Source organism: Hyperolius riggenbachi, chromosome 3 (genome assembly GCF_040937935.1).
Source record: "Hyperolius riggenbachi isolate aHypRig1 chromosome 3, aHypRig1.pri, whole genome shotgun sequence".
Classification (NCBI taxonomy): domain Eukaryota; kingdom Metazoa; phylum Chordata; class Amphibia; order Anura; family Hyperoliidae; genus Hyperolius; species Hyperolius riggenbachi.
In genome coordinates this window covers 342,205,014-342,232,839 of record NC_090648.1, presented here as the reverse complement: position 1 = coordinate 342,232,839, position 27,826 = coordinate 342,205,014, and the positions used below count along the sequence as shown (strand labels likewise).

The 27,826-nt window shown below is 42.7% G+C and overlaps 1 protein-coding gene across 21 annotated transcripts in view; it reads left to right on the top strand.

Moving 5' to 3' along the window:
- The first annotated feature begins 4,222 nt into the window (after positions 1-4,222).
- Positions 4,223-27,826, top strand: part of MYBPC1 (myosin binding protein C1) — a 169,304-nt gene continuing 145,700 nt past the window's right edge. For 9 of the 21 annotated variants that reach the window (XM_068276951.1, XM_068276955.1, XM_068276952.1 and 6 more), the window contains exons 1-2: positions 4,224-4,425; positions 26,032-26,274. In XM_068276951.1, the coding sequence (XP_068133052.1) occupies positions 4,401-4,425; positions 26,032-26,274 (268 nt within the window). In that variant the 5' untranslated portion in view covers positions 4,224-4,400. Of the gene's footprint in view, positions 4,426-26,031; positions 26,275-27,826 lie in introns of all 21 variants that reach the window. The other 12 variants (XM_068276948.1, XM_068276949.1, XM_068276945.1 and 9 more) reach the window with 6 other exon arrangements.

Sequence of the window (27,826 nt, the reverse complement as noted above, 5' to 3'; positions counted from 1 at the left end):
CCACAGGAAGCAGGTGGAGACAACAAACCCGACTCCACTCGGGGTTATCTCTAGGGATCTGGAACGATCGCTCTCCTTGGAAAAAGAAAGGAGACAGATGTCCACCGTGATGGAACCACATGTGTTCTGTCTCCACCCCTCAGACTGTGAGGTGTGGGGGTTTGTGATGCACAAACTGGATATAAGAGGCGCCATGGCTGTGTATAAAAGCACTTAAAAACAGTTTAAAAACTACAAAATAATTTGAGGTGGCTTACCTCAAATGACGAAAATCTTTGTTAGAACAAAAGATTTTATTGGTTATACAGGCAACGCGTTTCACTGGACTGAGCCCGCTTCCTCAGGCCAAATAACAGTGCCAAACTGCAAAGATATGTTTAGCATAGGAAGCCTCATGCTCAACATATCTTTGTAGTTTGGCACTGTTATTTTCGTCATTTGAGGTAAGCCACCTCAAATTATTTTGTCGTTTTAAACTGTTTTTAAGTGCTTTTATACACAACCAGGAAGAATATGTAGCTTGATGTGCTCTAGGCTTGCATGGGTGTAGATGCATCAACTGTATCAAGAACAGAGGAGATGCACCGCAAAGTTCACTTTACAAGAAATAGGAAATCCAACAATATCAGCAATGTACAGCAACCTTTACGTGAACATTGTGATGTGCTATATGGCTTATGTAACCTACCATTGCAGGCATTCACTCTGGAGGGTTTGGAGGGTGCCAGGGTAGATGCCTGATAATTGTTTCTTTGTCTGTTTCTTCCAAGTTCAAAAAGGGTGCAACTCACTTTGTTCACATGGAGTTTTCAGGACTTTGTTGATTTTGTTGGATACCCATTGCTTGTGGAAATAAAGTGAACTTTGCAGTGTCAGACGGCACCTCTCTTCTTGATACACTAATTCATTGCCATCTGTTGGTCACATCTATATCAGGCAACTTATAGGTCTTTTGCTGGATTAGATAAATCTTCACTTTCTCAAAATAAAAAAACAACTGCACTGTAATTGTTTGTATAGGTTAAGTATTTTATAAAACTGTATTACACATTCATATGTGCGGTCAACTGTTTGGCGTTTCATGATTCATTGTAAAGGCAGCCTTCCTTGATCTCAGCTTTTTCGTGTTATAACGTTTTATGAAACAAAATAACAGAATACATACAAACGTGTACAGTATATTTCACAGGCATCTACTGAGACAGCAATATAAATTCTTTCGTGTAGCTTTAAACATATCACTTGTGTTTTCAACAATAAAAACATGTCTTATATATCTAACCTTCCATAGAAAGATAAGTTAAGTTTCGTGTAACCACGGATCTCAGCTTTTTTATTATAATGTGCTTGATTATTCCATAGGACATATATGCTAGAGCAATAATCCCTCAGGATGTGTACAATCCTCCTCTCTGTAGAATGAATGTGCAGCCAAAGCCATGAAACTGCTAGGTTGAGAATGAATGCTCCTGTGAGTGATGCCTCCTGTTTTGTGCAATTCTGGGTATCTTTGACACCAAGTGATATACGGTTGCCATGGTTTCATGTTTTCAACCTGGAGCATTACGGAGTATTGATTTAGTTAAACTGTAGATTCTGGTTAAAAATCCTGAATGCTGTTAGTTGTTGTGCACTTTATCTCTGGAGTTCTAGCCATAGGCTTTAAGTACCTTTATTTGTTTTAGTGGCTGGGTTTTGGTTTATTTTGTATTGTAATCTTGGGAATTAGTGCTCTGTGTGTCAGCCTAGGCATCACTACACAATGACTTGTCTACTTTTTTTTGCAGTGTTGAGTGCATGTATCTTTTGCCTGTATGTGGAGGGATAGAACGGGACTTTTCTGTTTTGTTTGACATTTCGTGGAGAAGACTTCTTCTTCCAAGGGTTTTAGAAATACTAAGGGCAAGTTCTTAATCTTCTAGCAATGAAATGACTATTCAGTGGTAAATACAGACTGGCAAGGAAATGAATAGTTGCTCCTACCCTTTTGGACAGGATGCAGCCCCCACACTTGTTTTGTGTTTAGCATGTAGCGAGCACATACTAATGTTACTGAAGAGACATCACTCCTACAATAATCTAATATTATTGTAGAATAGAGGAGGGGGAGGAAGTATGTGGAGGCCACACTAAAAATGTGTAATGATATGCCACTTTTTATCCATCCAAGACCCGCATCCGCTTACCATCTCCTGAATCTCTAACACTATCTGTGTCATGGGGATCTCGTATTTACCAAAGAAGTGAAGTACAAAACATTTGCCATTTTTGGGTTTCCTCTTTTTAAATATTTGATGGCCATATTTATAATTCAATATTTCTAAAAGGGTGTTTTATTACAGTGGTGATCACATCATTACCCGCTGTGCCATAAAAAAACTAAAATTTGTGAGCTTAATTTGCTTGAATAGAGTTATGGCTCCCCAGCCGTGACGTTTCTTCTCCATTGAATAAATAGTGGCACAAGGCCATAGATTTTTTTCACTTTTGAAAATGGCAATTATTTAAGCTGATCACCACTTTTATAAATATTGTGAACTGAAAAGTACTGTTATGTCTGCAGAAATGATGGCACTTTTGTAGCATTCAGGTCAGATGCCACCTTTATACCTTTCTAAATAGGTCCCTTATATATCAAGGTAGTGCATAGAGTATAATTAACTGTAGAGTGTATATGATAGGATTAGGGACTTAATTGTAGGCTTATCTGGAGGCTGGGGGGGGGGGGGGGGGTAATTGTAAGTTTATCTAGTGACACCAGCAATGGCATATCTAGAGGAAAGAAATCTACGGCAGGAAGTTGTGCTCCATGTCCAAACACAATATAGTGCCCCTGAAGTAGTGTCCCAGAAAACAAAAGTACAAACGATATTATAGCATCCCTTTGTTATAGTGCACCAGCTATAGTGTCCCCAATAGTGTCCCATGTTATTGTGACCCTGATATAATGATCCCTGTTATAGTGCCCTTGATATAATGCCCCATGTTATGGAGCCTCTGAAATAGCATCCCCTGTTATAGTGCCCATTTATATAGTGTCCCCTGTTAAAGTGCCTCTGATATAGTGTCCCCTGTTATCGTGCCCCTGATATATTGCTCCTCTGTTATGTTGCCCTATTTGTTTTAGTACCCCTTTACTATACGTGTTCCTGTTAAAGTCCCCCTCCCCTATACAGAGCTGGCAGCCAAGCATTCCATATTTACTTTGCTTCTTTTTTTATTATTTAGCATTTATATAGCATCAACATCTTCTGCAGCACTTAACATAGTACATATTCATGTCACTAACTGTCCCTCAGAGGAGCTCACAATCTAATCCCTAATCCCTACCATAGTCATATATCTATTGTAGTGCAGAGCCAATGTAGGGGTAAGCTAATTAACTTAACTGTATGTTTTTGGCATGTGGGAGGAAACTGTCGAAAACCCCCGAAAACACGAAAACATACAAACTCTGTGCAGATAGTGCCCAGTCTGGGATTCAAACCGGGTACCCAGTGCTGCAAGGCAAGAATGTTATCTTGCTTCTACAGTGCTTTACACACTAAATACTGTGGGTATTGAAGGGAATAACCCCTTTCAAAATATTCAGATTGTATTGCCCTGCAACCTGAAATTAAGACACACGCAAAAAAATAAAAATAAATAAACATCCAGTTGTACTTAAATATAACAGAGTTGCTGAGATGCTATGAAAGTTCAGCTGGCAAAAGTACTCAAAAAAAGTTATCCCAAATTAAATAAATTCTGATGTTACTTTACCTACCTTATTTTTTTACTAACTTGTTGCTTGGTAGTTGGTAGGTGCTGAAAAGGTGTTAAATAATGTGTGAAAAAAGTGTTAACGGATAAGTACATCACAGTTATAAGTTTCATAAAATTGTCATTTAGGCACTTTTAAAGTCTTAAAAGACAGCAATGGATGCTGCAGCGCTCTTTATTTATCTATTTTTATAGGTTTTATTGTTTTAACTAATCGGTCCCTTGAAACAAAAGGCCAAAGACACATGCCCAGTGCTGCATCTGGTCCCTCTTACTGCTGTCACTGATTCCTATCTGTTTGTGTGAGCAGCTGAATATAGAAGCTCAGAGATGTTCTCATCAGCCACATGAGATGCAACAAAGATTCTTTCCAAAAGCCGAGAGGGGCAGCCTCTTCAGACAACAGATGGGAGAGTTCCCATAACTGTCAGTTTTCTCGATATTTGCATAGTAAACAGAGGAGGTGTTCCCTGCTTGATATCTCAATGCAGTATATAAAGTGGGGGGATTCCTCCCCCCTCTGCTTTCAGCCTGATCTTCATCACTCTTGTGTCTCTGTCTACCTAGCTGCTGGTACTCTGGTGTTTTTGCTTTCCAGGAGGTTCAATACTCTTTGGGAGTAAAGGGGTATTGACAAAATGCCAGAACCAACCAAGAACACAGGTGAGCACTGCTGGTTTCATAGCTGCCTCTAATACAGTCCAGAAATAAGATGATATTAGCATTACCATTAACCCATAGCAACAACAAAAGACACCAGCCAGTACTGATCACTCATGCATTGCTTGTAATAAATGGTTCCAAAAAAATACACCCTTGTTTGTGCATGCCTGATGCTATATTTTGTCTTGCGCATGAAGATTGGCTTACCTGCAATATGCCGTGTGCAATAACCAGATGGAAGCTTAGAATGCTTTACTGCCAGCAATCCTTTGGAATGCCACAGGGAAAAACTCATTGTGTTATGCTCCAGTATGAAACTGAACTGACCTAAACATACATAATCATCAGATATCCGATCATTCATTGCATTCAACCATCACACGTTACACAATATTCAGACATCATCGGACCCCATAACTTTTCATTCACATGGATCACCTCTCTGGATGGAGAGATTTTACATCTTTTCTTCTGCGTATTAACTTAACGGTACTCCTACTTATCCTTGACCTGCACATGGATTATCTTGCTAGATCATAATCTAGAATCATCTAGAATCTAGATCTAGAATCATAGTTTGTAGTTATTTGTATCACGTTCTTAAAGATTGGTAGCTGACAGAAACGGAATGACTGTGAGTGGTTCTTGCTGTAAAATCCCTGTGGTTATGGCTTACATTAAAGTGTACCTGTCAATAGAAGGATTTGCATGTTGCCACTGCTGGTATGCCTTCAGACATTTCTAGTTCTCTGTGGCACTGAGTGCATCTTCTAGGGGAACATGCATTAGTCCATTATACTGATGCTTGTTTCTCTTGAGGATTAAAACCACTTGAGTTATGTGTTACTGGAGACCTCTGTCACCTCTTTTCTTGACTTGATATTGGGTCTGTATGTCAAAGGGATGGAGGTTTACTGCATGAGGCATCTGTGGCATGTGACTTTTTCTTAATTGGCGTTCATCCACTGGCTGAATATCCTTAAACAAGCATCTAGCAGGTGACAGTAAGTGCCCCAGCTTGCATGCTTGTTCCAGATTGCTAAGAAGTAGTAGAAGATGACCTTGAGAGCAATGAACTAGCACCATTAGGAGAAATTAGCAAGAATGGCTCCCACAGCCTTATTGTAAAAGTATCAGTTTTATGGATATAGGTAGGGGGTAACTACAGGGGAGCATCCCATGCAACTGTAGGGGGGCCCAGAGCTCTGAGGGAACCCCATTTACTAACCTTCCCTTCCTCCAATAATGGGGTACATCCTCCAGATCAGGGTTTTTGTGGCTACATCTGTTATGGGGGTGAAGATTAGGATGGCCACACTTGCTTTAGGACCCTTGCTTGATGCCCCCCCCCCCCCCGACTATAAAAGTCACCTGAGGTAGGCAAGGAAAGGGGGTGAACATTGGGGTCCCCATCAAAATTTTGCTGAAGACCCCATGATTTATAGTTACACCCCTGGATGTGGAAGTCATTGGCACCACCCTCTTTATCCATAATCCCAGTTGTGTAGCTAACAGCTACCAATGCATCCAACTAAAGGAAGGATGTACCTGCTGCTAATGGGTTTATCTAAACCAAAGTTAGTTGTTATTATTATTGATTTATATACTAACGAGGGAGGAATGTAACCAATAACATCAGACATGTTTCTAACATGCACCAAAGAAAAAATAAATTGCATTTCCCCCACAAAATATATACACCCCCCCCCCCCCCCCATCCATTCCACCCCTTTCATTTTCCATTCAGCGTGAGAACTTTCTAAACTCATATTACTTATTTCATATCAACGACATGTGTGTGTTTTATTGGAAAACATATGGCAATATCAGACATGTCCTGTGCAGTCATTGCTGGATCTAGATGATCTCAATGTTAACTGTTAATGTCCCTAAATGTTGCTGGTTTCTTACTATTTTCCCTCAATTATCTTTCTACTTGTAACTCTGATACATCCAAGACACAAACCCTATCATTCTATTTAACATGCAGTTATTTGTGTTATATTCTATGGTTGCTCACTTATTGTTTGGTGAGTAGTTTTAAATAACTGTGTATTCTGCTCTGTGATCTTCCAGAGCATGCCATAGGGAGTATCGTCCATTGCAATGCATTCCAGGAGATTATATCAGAATCCTTATATCCCACATTGGCACTTTAAATATTTAGCTCCAGCTTTATGACTCTGGAAATATCTGTAACAGGCAATCTCTTGGCTCACAATTCTGACCAAACATAGCCAGGTTATACACTATTATAAATGCCCTTTTGTTCCTTCTCTAGACCCTGCACAGTGGCTATGTGCTAGTTGATGATGGTGATTGCAAATATAATGATGATGCAGCAACCTTGCATAGAGGCATTACAATAGGGCAGTTGTATACAACAATAGTACTGTTTTACACACAATCCTGGTCTCAGTGCATATATACAGTATTCTTTTGTTGTTGTAGTTGTTGCTTTTGTTTTAACATTACTGGTAGCTTTGCTGCTAAATGCAATGTTTGATAGTTTATCTTTATAATATAACTATATTCCTCATTGAGTATTCCAGGTCTATTTTTAAGAAAAGTTTTAGATTTCTTATTTAGAACACCCGGAGTTTACTAAACCCCCACATTTCTCAAATGAAAAAGCACATTTATGGACCACTTTCTGGTCCATATTTCTAAGTTACTAAGTACTGTTTTGTATTCCAAATCTTGTGGTATTTTTAGTAGTATAACCGAGTCATTGGGTTTTACAGAGCCAGAGATATGGACTTCAAGCAGGGAAGGGTTATATTGTACCTGTATTACCCAGGCTCATTGGTGGCTAGAAACTTTGCTGCTAGATTTGCTAGAGTATATCAAGTATAGCATGATTTCTAATGTAGTGCTTTGTGACATAAATTCCCATTATATATTCATCCAAGTTTCTGAAATGGTCTGATGCTTAAATAATAAACGCATGATGGATTGGTAATGTGCCATGGTTTACCAGCCTGTTATGTGTATAGGTTTTGGCCAGAATCCAATGTTGACCAGTTTGGGATCTGGGTGGCCAATGTACGAAGTGGCCACCTGATGTGGCCAATATAAGAATGCTGGTGACGTTTTCAGACTTTGGCCGGCCAAAACACAAAGTGACTGGTCACGGCCTGCCAAGTCCCAAAGAAGACTTTCCTGTAGCAGCGTTGCAGCTGTGGCTATTCTCCTGTCTCTGCTCTGCACCTCAGGCCCTCTGCTCTCTCCGTGTCCTCTGGTATTCCCCTCCATTATCTGTGCCTCACCTGTCTCCTCTGCTCTCAGTCTCTGGCGGTGCCTGCTTGCCAACACTCTGGGACAAAAGTCCCCTCTGCTCTGTGTCTTCCTGAGCTCCCCTCCAGTGTCCGTGCTTCACCTGTCCCTCCACTTGCTGCAGTTCTTAACATCAGCTGGCTCTCTGAAAAAAACTTTCTTTGGGATTTGGCTGACGGGGTCCTGTCATTTCACATTCTGGCCAGCAAAAGCCCCCAAAAAGCCCAAAAACTGTAGTACTTCCTGTACTGACCGCATCAGTCGGTCACTTTGCACATTGGCTGTCTAGATCCTGAAGAGGCCAGACTTTGGGTTCTGGCCGTACCATATTTAAAAACAGAATCTTTTGGGGAATCTGGCCTTATGACCTTTTAACTGATGGCAATGTGACATTTGAAGAAGAGTAACTTATAATTTATACTGTATGTAATTACACAATTTTGAGTAATTTTCTTATATCACTTTGTTCATTTTTGAGCTTGACATATGCTAATGTTTGGACCTATAAAGAATCTGTATTCTTTTTTTCTAGTTGTTCATTATGACGTTAACTTTAAGGTGGCCATTAATTCTCCAGACAATCGATCAATCCATTCAATTGTAATATTGATTGGAAATGATTGTTCAGGCTGACTAAGGGAAGGGAAGCTGCTATCCAATTTGATCAAGATTTGAATTTGTTTCATTGCGTTTGCAAGGGTCATTTTGATTCTGGTAACCCTGTTTAATGAGCACTGAGAAATCTTATGTCTGAAGTCTCCCTAAACAGAATATTTGCATATATACTGTATGTGCTAGCAGATCATCTCCAACTGTCATGTTTTCAGAACTGTCAGTCTGTAGTGTTCAAATACGGTTTGTCATTACCATGGTTTGTGAATTACATTCCATATGAGTTGTCTTAAACCTCTTCTTGGTGGACATGATAACTGGCATCTATGGAGAACATAAATTTAGATGATCTTTAATGTGTGCCAAATATTTGGCATAATTATCTTAGTATACATGTTTCAGAGTTCACATGAGATGCCATAGGTCACAATATTAGTCATAAACAAGAATACGGACATGACGGAATGACATTTGAGTAGATATTTTTCTTAATCTTACTCATTGACTATGTCTACAGACTTGAAGAGATCTTATTTCAAAGGTGGACCCTGTATTAAGTATATCATTCTTAGAATTCAGAGGGATACCCCTCCTGTAAGCTTCTCACTTAACATTTCTGTTGCCCAACTCAGTACTGCAAGAGAAGAGTTCACCTACAGCGGTGCTGCTGTACCATTATCCTAATAATATGCGTCTCATAAAATTCCTGTACTTTTCGCTCAAGTGACCAGAGGTGCTTGTTACTGCCCACAGACATTATTCAAAATTATTACTAAATCTATAGTTCCTCCTTCTCTGTAGAAAAGGAAGCAAAATGTCTGTCAGTGAGAATATCACAGCGTGTACTAGAAATACAGCACTATTGGCATTAGTCTTATGACCCATTGCTTTCAGTGAAGCACCTGCCTATCTATAGAATGCATTCATTTGCCAAGAAATATAAACAGCAAAAAGATTCTTGGGCACATTCTTGGATCAAAGAAGAAATGCCAATTTTAGCAACCATGCCCTCTTTCTCATAACACGATTCGCACCACCCACTCCTGGCCCTACCTGCTACTGCCCCTTCTGGTGCCCCCACTATTTTGCCTACCAATGCCAGCTGTCCTTTTCATATTGCCCACCACTAATGGTGCCACTCCTAGAGGCCCAGTAGTTACAATTCATCTGACCAGACAGGATTTAGTGGGAGATCTACAGAATCGCATCTTTTGTGGCACATCTCAGTGATGGCCACAGGGATATGTGGGACCTGGCTCTACAGATCTCTGGCCAAATCCTGCTTGGGCAGGTAAGCTCTCACCATGGGGGCATCAGGAATGGTGGAAAATATAACTGAGGGCATTATCGGTGATAACACCAGAGTACTGAAAGGTTCAAAGTTAGTTATTTATTTTTGGAATCTGAGTGAACTAGATTATACATCGCACAGGCGTGGCTGCTGTGCACACTTCAGAGATCACATTTAACCCTTAACACTTAAAACAGAATATGAGTAGAGATGGCCCGAACCTCCGATTTTAGGTTTGCGAACCGGGTTCACGAACCTTCGCAAACGTTCGCGAACTTGCGAACTTTTGCGAACCGCAATACACTTCAATGGGGAGGCGAACTTTGAAAACATGTATGCTGGCCACAAAAGTGATGGAAAAGTTGTTTCAAGGAGTCTAACATCTGAGTTTTTGCATGGATGAGTGGGATAGACGCCAAAAGTCCCGGGGAAAAATCTGGATTTGACGCAAAGCAGCGTTTTAAGGGCAGAAATCACATTGCATGCTAAATTACAGGCCTAAAGTGCTTTAAAACATCTTGCATGTGTATACATCAATCAGGGAGTGTAATTAGAGTACTGCTTCACACCGACACACCAAACTCCCTGTGTAACGTACCGCAAACAGCTGTTTGTGTAGTGACGGCCATGCTGGACTGGTGCGCACCATGGCGAGAGTGCAGGCCGTGGCGGTTTTCAAGCCCATATGGTCACCGGGCTGTGGTAGCTCAATGATAGAACAACAGTGACTGTCCAGCTGATCGAATTTGGTCTGTCCACAATGAAGCAACGACCTTATTATCTTGGGTGTGCCCCCAACCCCCCCCCCCCCCCCCCCGAGACACTCATATAGCCAGAGGTCATTGCTTCATTGTGATACGCAAGCCTCTTCACCGCGGCAAGATAACAATCACGAAGGGGAATTGGCACATGTACATGCCTTTTGTTTTGTTATTGCAACTGCAGTGCAGCCAGAAAAATTAGGCAGGCATGTACACGGACCAGAAAAATTATTATAGCGAATCCACCTGGAGTCCTGGACCCTGTTGGTGGTGGCGGAGAAGGCAGTCAAGCGGCCTGCAGGCAGAGATGCTGTGTGGGGACCGATTTTGTCTTGGGGAAGGCAAGTCACACGGCGTGCAGGCAGAGATGCTGTGTGTGGGGACTGACTTAGTCTTCGGGCGGGCAGTAGCCCTCCGGGATCCATGCCTCATTCATTTTGATAAAGTTGAGGAACTGAACACTTTTGTGACTTAGGCGACTTCTCTTCTCAGTGACAATGCCTCCAGCTGTGCTGAAGGTCCTTTCTGACAGGACGCTTGAGGCAGGGCAAGACAGAAGTTGGATGGCAAATTGGGACAGCTCTGGCCACAGGTCAAGCCTGCACACCCAGTAGTCCATCGCTGCTCATACTGTCGATGGTTCTTTCTCTACCATTGTTAAAGAAAGCGTACGGCCGGGGAGTAAGGGTTCGATTCTTGTCCGGAGTTGGAGCCTGAGAAACGGCTACCACCATACATCCAAGGAAGGCAGCAGGCATGGCATGCAAGTCCCGAGGTAGTGACAAAAAATAACAATACAGGAGGACTTTTGAGGCTCTGCTGTATATGACACTAATCGACTTTATTACCTTTAACGAGAATCTGTTATGGAGGGCAAGTCTGCCATCCATTCAAGTGAAAGGTATGCACTGACTGCAAGGTATAATACAATGTGCAGTCACAGATGCAGTGAAAGGTATGCAGTGACTGGCATTACAATACAATGTGCAGCTGTCACACAGGTGCAGTTAACAGGTATGCTCGGAGTGGTATATTACACAGCGTGCGGTCACACAGGTACTGTGAACAATTATGCAATGACCATTACAAATGTGCACCTGTCACACACGCACAGGTACCAGACAGGCACAGTGACACTGCGTGCACTCACGTAGGTAGGTGGGTGCACTGTGAACAACAGGTAGGTATATGCAGTGATGGGTATTATAATGTGCACCTGTCACACACAGACAGGTACTGGACAGGCAGAGTGACACTGCGTGCGCTCACGTAGGTAGGTGGGTGCACTGAAGGGAACAACAGGTAGGTATATGCAGTGATGGGTATTACAATGTGCACCTGTCACACACAGACAGGTACCGGACAGGCACAGTGACACTGCGTGCACTCACGTAGGTAGGTGGGTGCACTGAAGGGAACAACAGGTAGGTATATGCAGTGATGGGTATTACAAATGTGCACCTCTCTCACACACACACACAGGTACCGCCGTGAACAGGTGCAATGACTGGTGGTATTAACAATGCATGCGCTCACGTACGTAGGTAGGTGCACTGAACAGTGAACAGGTGCAATGATTGGGATGGGATTACAAATCTGCAGCTTCCTGTCACACACACAGGTAGTCACTGAATGTGCTGGGCCTGGCAGTGGCACAGTAGCAATTACACCAAAGACCAGCTGCGACTGACTGACAGGGCTGTATTAAATGCAAGTGGGCCACACAAAAAAAAAAAAAAATAGATCACAAGAACAAGATTAGCTCTCAAAAGAGCTGTTGAGGGGTGCTTTTTTAGCAATAAGAATCAGCATGGAGCAAGCTAACAAGCCTACAAGAGCCTAACTAAGCTTTCCCTATAGCTCTCTATGCAGCAGCTCTCCCTTCTCTAATTACACCAGGCACATGAGTGAGTCCAATGCCTGACGCTGCCTGCCTTTTATAAGGGGGGGGGGAGTGGCACCAGGAGGGAGTGTAGCCTGATTAGCTACAATGAGCCTGCTGACTGTGATGTAGAGTGTCAGAGTTGACCCTAATGATGCACTATGGGGCCGAATCGAACGTCCGGAAAAGTTTGCGGTTCTCCGCGAACGAACCACAGAAGTTTGCTGGGAACCGTTCGCTGGGGAACCGTTCGGGCCATCTCTAAATATGAGACGACAGGAAAGTTCTATACACCATTGCTACTACACATATAATTATCTCTTTGAGTTGATTTTCAGTTCAAGCATTTTTAAGGTTACCCGTGTTATTGTGACAGGGCTAGGCTATTCTAGGTTAATGGCTATATACAGGTGAGGCCCTGATGCTATAGGATTAGTTATGGGAGAGTTGAGGGCAAGAAAGCAGGGGCGGCAGTAATGTTTTATGTAATATATAGGGCCAGTATTGGTGTTAACCCCACCCCCAATGGGGATCCTTTATACTTTACATTTTGCATATTGGAGTGATTTTGACAAGATACACTTGCTATATTCCATTATCCTCTGTGAGAAACATCTGATTGTATTTGGAATCCTGTACTATTAATGTGTTTTACATCTGTAAAACATGAGTATTGTGCTTAAAGTTCTGTTATCATTATAATATTTATTGCATTCACCTATTTTTTTCACCTACAGTATGTTAACCATCTGGGAGCAAAAAGTGCTTTATTTTTCTATAAATACACTTAACCTTCTTGGCGGTAAACTGGAGTCAGGCTCGGGTGAAAAAAATAAGCCAGGAGAGGAAATCCCGAGCCTGACTCGGGGTAGGGAGATAGCGCAGCACAGTTAGAACTCACCTCCCCCAGGATCCAGACACTGGCAGCCATTCTCATTCCGGTCCTCAGAGCCTCTTAATCCCTCGGGTAAGATTGCCATTTGACGTCATCATGACTACAGACAGCAATCTCACTATAGGGTTACAGCGCCACCTGGGGGATGGAGGGAGAATTGCAGTGCTGGATCCGAAGGAGGTGAGCAAGTGCTGGGCTGGCGCAGATCTCCCTGCAGTATGATTTTTTTTCCTGGTTTTTGGGTCTAAAAGCGTGTGAAAAATAGCTTTTAGACCCTAAAATCTGGAAATAATCATACCGCCAGGGAGGTTAAAGGACCAATATCATGAAAAATTGTAAAATGTTTAATGCATACAAATAAAATGTACATTTCTCTGAGAGAAGAATGTTCTATAAAGTACTTTTTTCCTATGTTTCAGTCACTTACAGTAGGCAGTAAAATGCTGCCAGATCTGACAGATCTTGGACTAATCCAACTTTTCATAGGAGACACTCAGTATTACAGCTATTCATTACAAAAACATTCCCTGGAAAGGATGTATACAAAGATGCTGGCCAGCTTCACTAGTGGACTGAGCAGCTGCTATTTAGTCTACTGTAAAAGTGACAGCTACATAGAAAAAGGTAGTTTAAAGTGCGTTTTACTCCAGGAGAAATCTACATTTTATATGTATGTATTTTAAATGTTACAATTCTTTGCGATAGTTCTCCTTTAAACATATCACAATTCCTCAATAAAGTCATGCTGTTCTGCAGATGTCAGCTGGTCTTAACACTTATTAGTCCATTAACAATCATACAGCATACCTCACCTTATTGAATTGTTTTGCTAATCTTTTCACAATCTCTGGGAATACTGATTTAAAGCTCCCATTCTACAGTTTAATTATACAGGATAAAAGAGATTGTGTAGTGGGGATGTGCTTACTACTTGATACTGAGGTTATTTGCTTGCTATTGCCTGAACTTTTGTAGAGCAATACCTATAGTAAAGTTCGGGACATTTTTTTTTCTTAAATATTAAATGGAGTAGACATAATAAAGGTCCCCTGTCAGATTTTTTACCCATGATTTTGGCTCTGACAAAAACCAGAGTCTTGCTGTGAGTAATAATAATGGCAGTATTTGTATAGCGCCTTTCTCCTGTCGGACTCAAAGCGCTTGTGAGGCAGCCACTAGAGCGCACTCAGTAGCAGTGTTAAGGAGACTTGCCCAAGAAACTCCTTACTGAATAGGTGCTGGCTTACTGAACAGGCAGAGCCGAGATTTGAACCCAGGTCTCCTGTGCCAGAGGCAGAGGCCTTAACCATTACACTATCCAGCCACTGCGTACATGCTGTGTTGCCACCCACATGAGTTGGGTACTGAGTGGTGCCACTAGTAAAAATATTGGTAATTGAAATTACTGTACCAATATTATAATATACAGTTACCCGACACCCAATCTTGCATGAATCCTCCCCTCCAAGTACCTAACGCTACCACTTCTCCTAATGCCTAACACTAACCCACCCTCCTACTGCCTAACTCTAACATCCCCTCCTAGTATTTTTTAGTTTATCAACTACACAATATTTAGTAGCTGACCGGCTACTAATACCGCATTGGTTACCCACCCTCACTGCCTGGGTACCGATTATTAAAACAGGTGTCTAATGGATGCCTGCTGATACCTGCACCTATTTCACCAGATCTGCTAGCTGTAAAATGATCTTCCTCTAGGATTTTCATTATTTTCTAGGTGAGCATTTTATGGAGAATGACTCCAGGTCAGAGGTGTATCTAGAGTATGGCAGGCATTGCTCAGGCACTGGGCTCCAGATCATTGGAGGCATAGTAGGGAACTAGCCATGCTCTTCATACCCTAAATTAGTAGCGCTGCAGCACAGCTAGTGTTGAGCCGAAATTTTCGTAACTTCGCATTTCCTTAATTTTGGATGTGAATTTTGCCACTACAACACATATTCGTAATTTTGTAACTGCCATACAAACCGTAATTCGGAATTCCTTGAGCAAAATTGCAGTTTTCGTAATTTCGCATTTTGCCGCAAATTCGCGTTTAATGCAAAATTTCATAATTTCGTGTTTTCTATAGAAACAAAGTTATTTTAATTACGAAAAAGGACGTAATTTTGTTTCTAATAGTAACTATGCACATTTAGGTAATGATGACTAAACTCAGGAAAGTCACATCAGTTTTGGCCCAAAAAGTTATTTATGCCATAAGAACTGCCATAAGAACTGTGATCTAAGAATCAATTGCAGTTAACAGGTGTATAAAAAATATGCAGTCTCTATGCTTTTAGTCATTGATTAAATAAAACATGATTTTAGCAGAAGATAGCACAACTGGCAGCAAATGCATAATTTTCAATAATACCAATCTGAGCAGTAAAAGGCATTGTAATCAGGCGTGGAAGGTAAAGTGTTACAAAGATGGAAGAGCCATTTAAGTAACCAATCCATTTTGTACTATATTCAGGGAATCCCAGCTGCCTTTACAAGAAGGATGAACAACTAACAGAATCTAAAAAGGATCTAATATACAGACAAAATTTACCAAGCTGCCATTACCTACCGGTAAGCACTAAACAAGCGGCAGCAAAGACACAAATGTTCTTGTAAAGTGCACCCTTTCTCATTGAAAATGAAACATGATGTGCACTAGAGTAATTGAACTCATTTTAGTTTACACTATCCAACTTATTCAGAAAATGTTAGCACTTTAACCCCAATTGTGTTGTCCTATTTACATACAAAGGCTCAATCTATAGTGTTAGGCAGGCCCGCCATCATGGGGGGACAACCGTGACTCCCGTCACGGGCCCCGGCCCTGCAGGGGGGCCCCATCCCCGCCGCGGCCCTGGCGGGTGCCGCCCGGCCGCCGCTCAACCCCCCCTGACCGCTGCTCCCTCCCTCCATCCCTCTAGCCGCCGCCGCCTCCGCCTAGTCAGACCCCGATCAGGCGGCGACAATAGTGCGGGCGCTAGGACCCAGCGCCCGCACTGATATGCGGAAGTGACGTCACTTCCGCATATAGAGCGGGTGCGTCCAGCGCCCGCTCTGGTCGGGTCGCCGCTGATCTTGAGGTCTGACGCTGGGCAGCACTCACTGGCAAGGTAGGGGAGGCAGCGGCGGCGGCGGGGGGCAGGCGGCTCCCTGTCACTCGCTCACTAGCTAAAGGGCCTCCCTGTCACTCACTCACTACTTAAAGGGCCTCCCTGTCACTCACTCACTACCTAAAGGGCCTCCCTGTCACTCACTCACTACTTAAAGGGCCTCCCTGTCACTCACTCCCTAAAGGGCCTCCCTGTCACTCACTCACTAGCTAAAGGGCCTCCCTGTCACTCACTCACTACTTAAAGGGCCTCCCTGTCACTCACTCACTACTTAAAGGGTCTCCCTGTCACTCACTCACTACTTAAAGGGCCTTCCTGTCACTCACTCACTAGCTAAAGGGGCTCCCTGTCACTCACTCACTACTTAAAGGGCCTCCCTGTCACTCACTCACTCCCTAAAGGGGCTCCCTGTCACTCACTCACTAGCTAAAGGGCCTCCCTGTCTCTCACTCACTAGCTAAAGGGGCTCCCTGTCACTCACTCACTACCTAAAGGGGCTCCCTGTCACTCACTCACTACCTAAAGGGGCTCCCTGTCACTCACTCACTACCTAAAAGGGCTCCCTGTCACTCACTGCCTAAAGGGCTCCATGTCACTCACTACCTAACCTGGGGGTCCCTGTCAGAATCCAGGTGAGAGGTGTCTACCATAATAAGGGGACATTCTGCCTATTTATGTGAAATGCTGTCTATTTATGTGCCTCATGACTGCTGAATTTGTCTTGTTGGGGGCCTAATGATTGCATTTTTACTTGTTGGGGGCCTCATGATTTGTTGGGAGCCTCAAGATTGCTGAATTTGTCTTGTTGGGGGCCTCATGATTTGTTGGGGGCCTCATGCTTGCTGAATTTGTCTTGTTGGGGGTCTCACGATTGCTGAATTTGTCTTGTTGGGGGCCTCATGATTGCTGAATTTGTCTTGTTGGGGGCTTCATAATTGCTGAATTTGTCTTGTTGGGGGCCTCATGATTGCTGAATTTGTCTTGTTGGGGGCCTCATGGTTTGTTGGGGGCCTCATGATTGCTAACTGCGAGACTATGGGAAAAGCTGAATCATTACCATATGAGACAATAGCATTAAACCTACTTTTTTAGCTTTTTTAAACAGAAAACTGGGAGGTTCTAAAAAAATGATGGAGCACTTCCTCCTTCCGGCTTGAAGGAGGAAGTGCTCGATATCGAGGCTTGCAGCGCGTCCATTCGGACACTTGCACCTCGTTGAAACGCTGGGCGGAGAGCGGCGTTCTGGGTAATTAACCCCGCCGCATCTAGCCGCTCAGCTGTGGCAATTAGAGCTAACTTGAATCACGAGTATCCACCGTGGTTATTCGTGATTAATTTGTGGACAGCAAGCCTCCAACTAGCTCTGCCAACATGTAATGGCTACGCACATTTCTCAGTTTGTGGGGGGGGGGGGGGGGGCGGACTGATGATTTGTGAGGGGCCCCAAAATTTCTGATGGCGGCCCTGGTGTTAGGTAAGATTTTTTTTTTGTGTGACCATATATTCTCATTCTCACACAGTTAGAGGAGAGCAAAAGTGGATCCAAGTTTTATGAAAACCCCTCTGTAAGAAGTTTTGAATCAGGATGAAACCATTTACGAGGAAAGTTTTAAAAGAGTCAAAGAGTAAGCTTTCAACCTCTATTCTTTGAATCTTTTAAATTTAGCCAATATATGGTAACATTCCGATTCCAAATTTTCAGATTTAAAAAACAACTGTAACAAGAGGGATAGGGAGGCTGCCATATTTATTTCCTTTTGAGCAATACCAGTTGCCTGGCTGTCCAGCGGATCCCCTGCCTCTTATACTTTTAGCCACAGACCCTGAACAAGCATGCAGTCGATCTAAAGGTTGATTCATTAATCTGCGCCACTGAAGCAGCGCAGTTTAATGAGAGGAGCGCGAGTTATGTGCATGCTACATGCTGTAGTGCAAGGTAGCGTGCGTTGCTAACTCACTAACACTCTTTATAAGTAACGGCTGCTCCACTGAACCCTCCCTGAGCCCCAGCGGTTCCAGTGGCTTAATTGGACGTGACCGGCCACTCAACAGGCAGCCTATTGGGCCAATCAAAGTGTGGGTTTCATGTCAATTAAAGCCACTGGACTCACTGGGGCTCAGGGAGGGGTTCAGTGGAGCAGCCGTTACTTAGAAGGAGAGTGAGTAAGTTCGCAGCTCACACTACCTTGCACTACAGCGTGTAGCGTGCGCCTAACTCGCGCTCCTCTCATTAAGCTGCACTGCTTTAGCAGCACAACTTAATGAATCAACCCGCCAAGTGTTTCTAGCATTATTTTCAAGTCTGTCAAGATTAGCTGCATGCTTGTTTCTGGTGTTAATCAAACACTACTACAGCCAAATAGATCAGCAGGGCTTCCAGTCAACTGGCGTTATGTAAAAGGAAATAAATATGGCAGCCTCCATATTCTTCTCACTACAGTCGTCCTTTAACTGATGGCTAACATAGTACAATAATCTATTGCTACTAAAAAGGCTCTGTGATGTTCAGTTTGTCCACTAGATGCCCCTCTTAGTAGTAAATATTGTAACCTGCCTTGCATTGTCTTGTTGGTGAAGGCTAAATCCAGACAAGTCAGCGTGTTATTCCACTTAGAGAGTTGTTATTCTAGCTCCATGCATAACTTGTCATCAAGCAGGCATCTGTGAAAGCGTTAGCAGAGGCGAAACAGCCATCAGGTGCTCTGATCCCTTCACACTCCATCTTTCACAGTGTGCAGCTTTATTTTGTTGCTGACAGTTTAAATGATCTTTAATAAATACAAGATAATTTTCATGGATCACATGAAAATTACTGAATGAAGCATGTATTGTAAAGAGTTACAGCATTGCTGTGCTTATTAACCACTTGAGGACCGCAGTGTTAAACCCCCCTAAAGACCAGACCATTTTTGGTTAATTGACCACTGCAGCTTTAAGGCCTTACTGCAGGGCCGCACAACTCGGCACACAAGTGATTCCCCCCCCCCCCTCTTTTTTCCCCATCAACAGAGCTTCCTGTTGGTGGGGTCTGATCTCCCCCAAGTGTTTATTTATTTTTACAAATATTTATATTATTATTTTACTATTACATTTCCCTATTTTTTTATATTTTTAACCTAACTCCCTCCCCCCAGCCAGCCAATCACAGCGATCGGCTGTCATAGGCTTCAGCCTATGAGAGACAATCGCTTTCCTGTGTCCCAGGGGGACAGCAGTGTCACAGATGGTTTTGCCGTCTAACAGTCTCCGGGGCGGCGATCGCCGCTGGGAGGCTGAAGGCGGAGCGGTTAGAAGGCAATCTCCTGCAAAACAAGACCCAAGGACTGTACGCCGGTCGGCGTTAGATGGTCCTGGGCCTGCCGCCGCGGCCACACCCATCGGCGTGATGTGGTCGGCAACAAGTTAATTCTTACTAGCTAAATTCTAAACTCTTTCTGTCTCAAAACTGTTTACTTTGAATCGGTTTTCACTAGGCTCAGTGGATGTGGCTGCTGATCCTGCCTGGATTGCATCAGTCAGAATCTGTCTGAGAAAATTGCAGCCAGTAGCACAGGCACTCTATAGAGTATGCAATAAACAGTTTTAAACAGAATAACCTGCCTAAAGTTTTACTATACAATACATTACATACAATGCATTACACTCTACTCATCATGTGTATGACATTACGCACATAATTTTGCCTAACACAGTTTATTGCATACACTCTTCTTTCACCCTGTGTTTGGGCACCTTACAAGATATTTTAGAAGTGATTTCTTTGACTTCAGTTAATCACAACTAATAGAACAGAAACAAGCTCTGTGGGTGTGTGCCTAGGCAGATCTAGGAAGATAGTTTTTGCACCCCAGAACACTTTCGAGATACAAGGTGCAACCTAGCATTTGGAAGTGATTGTATCTTTTGATGTGACCCTTAGATGAGGCAAAGCCAACTTGAACTTTGGCATCTATATTTGTACTACATTGTACTCTTCGTTCTTTAACATCCTCTTCATGTAAGGAGGCTGTGGACCCTAGCAAATTAGAGCATATCCACTCTGAGGCTTATTGTATTAGTTATTACCTGCATAGTCGTGGGGCAAAAGACTATTAACACTGTTTCCCAGCGCTAAAAGCGTATTGATGAAGATTGAGCTTCTTCTTTGGAACAAAGCTTTTTCTACGCACCTGATGTTTGTGAGAAAAACAAAACAAAAAATGGAATGGAAATTTTGTTGGAACTTGTGGAGATCTTTATTAAGCTTTCTGACCTTCATTAGTGCAAGGTATGAACTGATATGACTTTAAGATTGGACTTGGAAGGTAAATATGTTACAGAATACACATTTCAATTATGAAGAACATGAACCTCTCATTTTTTTTTAGAATACCAAAAAATAATATTTCTGACATTAGACTTGCTCTTGGGCAGAAAATCCATAATCCTTATCACAACCCAGTGTAATATTTTGCACTCCTACAGTGATCTCTGTATAAACGTTTGAAATTCCATGATGCCTGACTCATAAACGGATTTAAGTTATACTTCAGTTGTTCGTTCACTCTACATGTTTGTACTTTCTTACATGATCCTAAATGTGCAGTCTGAGATTACAAATAACCTGGACACACTGGTGAAGTCCTGATGGTAAAATGGTTCTGTCCAAAATTCTCACTTCAAATGAATTGGTACAATACAGCAGAGCTCCCCAACCCTATACTTACTAAACTTTTTTTTAGTCATGTGGAAAATAATTAGAAAATCTGTGAGATTTTTGTTGCACCATTTGAGAAGATGTCCTTTATTTCATATCCTAAGATCATCAAGAACAGAAAAGGAGTGTGAGGGCGCGTTTCCACTTGAGCGGAAATAGTGGGGGGAAACTCTGCCATAGGGTGCAATGATAATGCCGGCCGAATCGGACGGACGGCTTTTCCATCCGAATCGGCGCGGGAGGCTGCGGATCCCATAGTCGTGCATGGCACGGCTGATGGGATTCGTCTGCTTTCCCCGCAGACCCAGAAGAGCAGACGCGCGCCGCTCAAGTGGAATCGCGCCCTAAACCTAGCTTATGAAGACATAAACAGCAATAAAAACGTGACAGGTGTTCTAACCCTTCCTCAATCAATCCAAATCTAAAGTAAAAAGGATTTGGCTTACGTTATACTTTTATTTCATCCTTAACCATACATTAACCTCCTACCAAAACGTAACCAGAATATTCTACTTAACACTAACTGTAACTAAATCTTAACACTATTGTAACCATGAAACTAACCTTCGCCTAACCCTAATATGAAGTGCACTTACTAAACCCTGAGGCAGCGGTCATACTTGTCTTTCAGTTTCTACACTTTTCAGAAACCTGAAAGACAAGTGTGACCTCTACCTTACAACAGCTAATGTAATTTATAGAGAAAACTGACAAATTGCGCAAGATGTCAGTTTTTTTTCTGCGCACAAAATCTACATTCAAGTGTGACCTAGCTCATTGATTAACATGAGTTCTCAGTTGAAATCAGTTTTTCTGTGCAGAAAACGCGCACGAAAGCCGACAAGTGTGACCCCTGCCTGAAACTATTTGAGAGACAAAATGAGAGCAGGAAGATTCACCTTACCTAACTACCGGCTAAACACCAAAACATATCGGTATATGGGGTCGGTTTAGGTTCTCTACAGAGGCATCACTGCTTGGTACTGCTAAATATTCAGGGCCCGTGCCCCACATATTTAAGATTGGTGTCCCAGATCATTCCATGTGACTAAATAGTTCAGCTTTGGGATCTTACCAGGCAAAAGACAGTGCAGAAGCAGAGCTATCTCCTGTGATAGAGAGTAATATGTGCTACAGTACATATCCTGGTACTTCAATGTAGTTCAGCACTTGAGAGATTCAATGCTGAAGATAGAGAGGGTACAAAATGTGAATTAGATAAGTCCAATGTTTATTTTTATTTATAAGTGCCTACTAACACCTGAGATTGGGGGGGGGGGGGGAAGTCTCTCCAGTTATGTTTGGAGGGCACTCTGCCTTACTACGTTTTGATGATGCACTGCCTCATTATGATGTGGGAGCATACTGCCTAGTTATAGTTGTGTAATTATGTTTAGGAGATGCACTGCCTAATTATGTTTTGGGGGCACAAAACCTGACTGTGTTCATGTTACACTTCATAGTTATGTGTTATGTGTAAGGAACACTCTGCCTATTCATGTGCTTTGGTTTAATCTGCTGCCTAATGTTGCACTGCTGGCACTTTGCCTAGTTATTTTGTTTGAGGGGAAAACACTGTTTGTGTTGTTGGGCAGAGGGGATTGCTGCATAATTCTGGTGCTTGAGGGGACATGCTTTCTAATTATGTTGTTTGGGGATACACTACCTTATTATGATGTTTGGGGGAAAGCTGCATAATTATTTCTTTTGGAGACACTCTGCTTTATTATCCTGTTGAGTAGGAAATGCTACCTAGGGGGTGTGGCCAAGATGGAGTTGTGATTAGACGCGTAGGAAGGAGCTCTGCTGCCCGGAAAATGCTACCTAATTATGTTGTTTGGGGTGAAATTCTGCATAACTATATTATTTGAGGGTACATGCTGCCTGATTATGTTGTCTGGGGTTAACATTCTCCCCAAGTATGTTGTTTGGAGGGACACTGCCTAACTATGTTGATTTGGGGGAAATGCAACATAGTTATGGTTTCATTGGGGAAGTAATGCTGCATAAATATGCTGCTTTGGAGGACTACGGGATTATGCACTTCGAGAAGCAAATGCTGCCTAAGTATTTATTTGAGAAACACTATGCCTAATTATGCTGTTTAGGGAGAAACACTGCCATATTATGTTGTTTGGGTTGTTAGTAGTACATAAATATTTAGGCTAGGTTTTTAAAAAAAATTGCACGAGAGAAAATGCCTGGGGGTCCATTATTGGTTTTAAATAAATACAGTTTTTTTTTAGTTGCCTTGAGGGTTGCATTTTTTTGTATGAGCCTTGTAAGGGGTTTTTTTTGTCTTCCCCCGGATCAACTTGGATCAGCTGGTATATGTGAGGGTGTGGACTAGTGCTGTGCTGGTGCCAGTTTCAATGAAATCATTTTGGGGTTATTTGGGGGTGAAGGGGACTATATATTTAAGAGACACTCTCCCTAACTATGATGTTTAAGAGGACATGCTGCCTAATTATGTTGTGTGGGGGCCAACATTCCACCTAATTATATTGTTTTGGGGTCCAGAGACATGTTGCTGATTATGTTGTGTGTGTGTGTGTGTGTGGGGGGGGGGGGGGGGATGGGGCACACTGCTGATTTATGTTGTTTGGGGGACACATGCTGCATAATTATTGTGTAAGGTATATGCCTGATTAGTTTTAACCTAAGGGGTGTTTTTTTGTTGAAGAGAGTACATACTCCTATGGCGGTTTGTACAGTAATCAGGGCCTTATTTCTTCTTTCAGGTTGAGGGTGTTTCATCCAAAGTTTTGTTGAGGAACCCGTTGACATTTAGTTACTCCCTGCTTCACTTGGCCCCACTTATGACTGTTATGATCACACCCATTTTCTTCTGTGGTGCATGCCTCCCGATTAATTAGTGCCAAGGGGTGCCCATGGAAATTTTAGCAACGCCTTTGGTTTCAAAAGCCACAATAATTGGCAGGTGCCAGAAGTTGCAGGAAATGTGAAAGGTGTTGAATCTTAAGTATACAATGAAAGATAAGTAAGTGTTAATTGATAGGATCAGGGATTAAGGTGAGGCAGGGTTACACTGGGGAAAAGTTAGGTTTAGGCATCAGGAAGAGGTTTATGAAAAGGGGTGAGTTAGGTTTTAGTGTTGTGCTAGTGCTAGTCTCAATCAAATTATTTTGAGGGTTTGTTTTTTTTTGTTTTGTTTTTGGGGGGGGGGGGGGGGGGGGGTGCTGTATATTTGTTCAAAAGACACTCTCCCTAACTATGATGTTTAAAGGGACACGCTACCTAATTATGTTGTTTGGGGGCCAACATTCCACCTAATTACAGTATATTGGTTGGGGATCCGCGAACATGTTGCTCATCATGTTGTATGTGTAGCATGGGGCACAGTGCTGATTTATGTTGTTTGGGGGACACATGCTATATAGTTATTGTATAAGGTATATGCCTGCTTAAATTTAATCCAAGACGTGTTTTTTTTAAGAAAAGAGTACATACTCATATGGTGGTTTGTACTGTAATCAGGGCCTTATTTCTTTCTTCAGGTAAGGGCCTTTCTTCCAAAGTATTGTTGAGAAACCCCCATTGACTTTTAGTTACTCCCTGCTATTCCCAAATACAATATTACTTAATGAATTATTAAGTCACCGTTTTCCGATTGTACAATCTTTCCTGTCCCTGAGTTACATTCTGAAATGTATCACATGCGGCAACATCTTTAGCCCTGGCAGGTGCAGCTGTGAGGAATGTTTTATTTCATGAGAGTTCCAAAGCACTTCAAAATATACCTGGTCTCCCAGAATGCTGGGAGGGGATTCTGCCTAGCTAGTCAGACTGGGCTCAACATCACAGGAGGAGGAGGAGGAGGGCAGGGTTACATTCAATATACAGCAATATATAGAGGGCAGGACTACATTCAATATACAGCAACATATAGGTATAGGAAGTGTTTCTGATGGTGAAACCAGGAATCTTAAAGTGCATATCCTGAATGATTCACTGCATTCTACTATATGTCATTACAGTGCCTCATTAATTATTGTTTAACTATTAACACTATCATACACAGCCATGTATACTATGGGGGGCACGGGCATGATACATTGTATAAGAACACGCTGGATAATTAGCAATATGAGCATAACCACTTTAATAAGGAAGAGAACCTTACACTTCTTAAGGGCCCTTTCACACCAGATATGTTCATGCCTATTTTGACGCAATGTAAATCGTATGTGATGACCAATGTACAATGAAAGTCCATAGACTTGCATTTTACTTTTCAGATCTAGCAATGCATAAAGTGTGTGTTGTGATGTAACGCCTCAGGGAACATTTAATCACGCAGCGCAAGCAATTTTCTGTTGAGTTAATTAGTACTAGTGCTGCAGATTTGCGCCGAAACTCCACTTCCCCCATCATGCCGTGCGTGGTAACGCCTGCACAACGTGTTACGCGTTCCTGCACATGTTAGCTAGTGGAAAAGGGCCCTAATTGATCACAATAGTTTTATTCACATAAATGTGTGGAACCCAGGGGTTCCGTGGGCCATGGCACTCTATGCACCAACTTCAAATGCCGTACAGCACTACACTCAGCAATACAATACAAATTACTGGAGCAAAGCACATACATTTATTGTGATCATATGAGCTGTTAACATCCATTTTAACAGGTGTGCGCTGAACTCTTTGATATGCTTCTAGCATTCTTGTTATGATATCACGTGTTGGGTGTTAGTATGAGACAAGCAAAAAAAGAAATGAAACATTTGGCTGTATGTGAACTAACACGAGCTCCGCCTTGATGACTCGCCATAATCCGCTGTCTTTGTCACAAAGGTCACAAGACAAGTAGCGTCTGTGCAGCCCTTTCTGAGCTCCTTGGTAATTACATCAGCCTAATTATTAGAATAGCTGTAATGAAAAAGTGAATGTGGCGCTTGACTCTGTTGCACCTGTCACACAGACTAATAAAGGAGCAGACAATCCTTTTGCCGCTTCGAGCTTCTAAATATAGCAATAAAGCAAAACGCTTGTGAAAACATTCGGCTCTCTGTCCCGTCTGTAGGCAAGACAAGGTCTTTCTTTTTATATTTCAGGATCTACTTTCACTGACCAACAAAAGACAGTTCATGTAGCAGGTGGAAGTAGAACTGAGATCACAACCCAGACTGTCAAGACTGATGTGCAAATGAAATGGCAGCAAGGTGGAAAGACCGAAAAGACAGTCACCCAAACAGAGCACACAAAACGTACTGTAATGGTTGATAATAAAGTCACCCATCAGGAAGAGTTTTCGAGTGTCACTGGAGATTCTAAGTTGAAAATCGGCCAAAAAGAAGGTATGCTTCATAAATATCGGCTTTTGTTTTATCGTTGTGCCATATTATGAGAACAGGAAAAGCCGTACTCTTTCATTACTTGTCAGCAAAGATGGTTAATTCATTCTGCAGAAATTCTCAAGCATGTGATACATTTGATCAGGTGATTTCAGTCTCTGATCGGCTGATTCACAATCAAATTACTATTGTCACTTTCTGCTTCCTGTGTAGGTTAAAACAGGAAGAAAACCAGATATGATTGATCACACATAGGCAAATACAGGGGGGGATTACAGCTGCCCAGAATCTCCCCTCAGACCATGGCCAGTGCAGTGTCTTCTGACAGGCAAAAGTTGAGACACCAGAATATCTGCAGGTATTCTGCAGTTTACTGCACTGCCCCCTTTCTTTCCCTGCTACAGTTTACTTTGGATGGAGCAGCAGCATGTGTACAGAGCATGGAGCAGCTCTGGGGACTTAAAGGGAAGGTCCAAGCAAAATAAAAAAAAAACCACTTACCTGGGGCTTCCTTCAGCCCCTGGCTGCCGTCCTGTGCCCTTGCCGCAGCTCAAGTGGCTCCTGGTGTCCTGTGCTACAGAAGCCGACCTCGACAGGTTGGCTTCTTGTGAACTCCACACACGGGTCACGTGGTCCGGCCGACTACGCAGTACAGACCTGACGACGTCAGCTGGACCACGTGACCCGCGCCGTGGAACGCACAAGAAGAAGACTTGGAAGCCGACCTGGCGAGGTCGGCTTCTACAGCGCAGGACACCGGGAGCCACTTGAGCTGCGGTGGGGGCACAGGACGGCAGCCAGGGGCTAGAGGAAGCCCCAGGTAAGTGGATTTTGTTTTTTTTATCTTGCTTGGATGTTTCCTTTAACAGAGTCAGGTATGAGCACAGCCCTGTGCCCTGCTGTGTGAATGCTTAACTTTCCTCTTCATTATCAATGTCAGCTGTCCTCATTATTATCTGTACAAACTTCTCCTGATCGATTCCGTTGTTGATCGGGGGCAGATCGGAAATTTAGGAAATAATTGGATGGGATGGGAAATTGCATTATGTGTACCCAGCATGATGTCCTACCATATTATTATACTGTATTGTGCATGGCTGAGGGAGACCTCCCATGAAAATTCTGAGTTTGTCCCTGTCACAGTACCATGAACAGACAGTAAGAGGCTCACAAGTCAACCACAAAGTTCTCCATGAGTTGCTCTTGACTGTTCTAACTAAAATGGAGCCCTGGGCAAAAATTACATGGCTCCCCCTCTCACCCCCTCCCTTCCCCTGAATGTAATGCATTATTAGGGGCCAAAGCGGTTCCGTTGGCAAAAGCTAATGTGAACCGAGCCTACAACTAATGAACTGTCAAAAACTGTCCTTTACAGGGGTGTGACTATGTTGTTCAACTTTGGCTACATAGAAAAAAACTTTATTGAATTCCAGAAAATCAGACACCGCATTATGACAAAAAAAAACTACAATTCTGCATCATATCCCGGAGTGACTACACCATAAATAAAAATTCCAGCTGTAACCACATCACAATTACCCTTCCCTAATTTCAA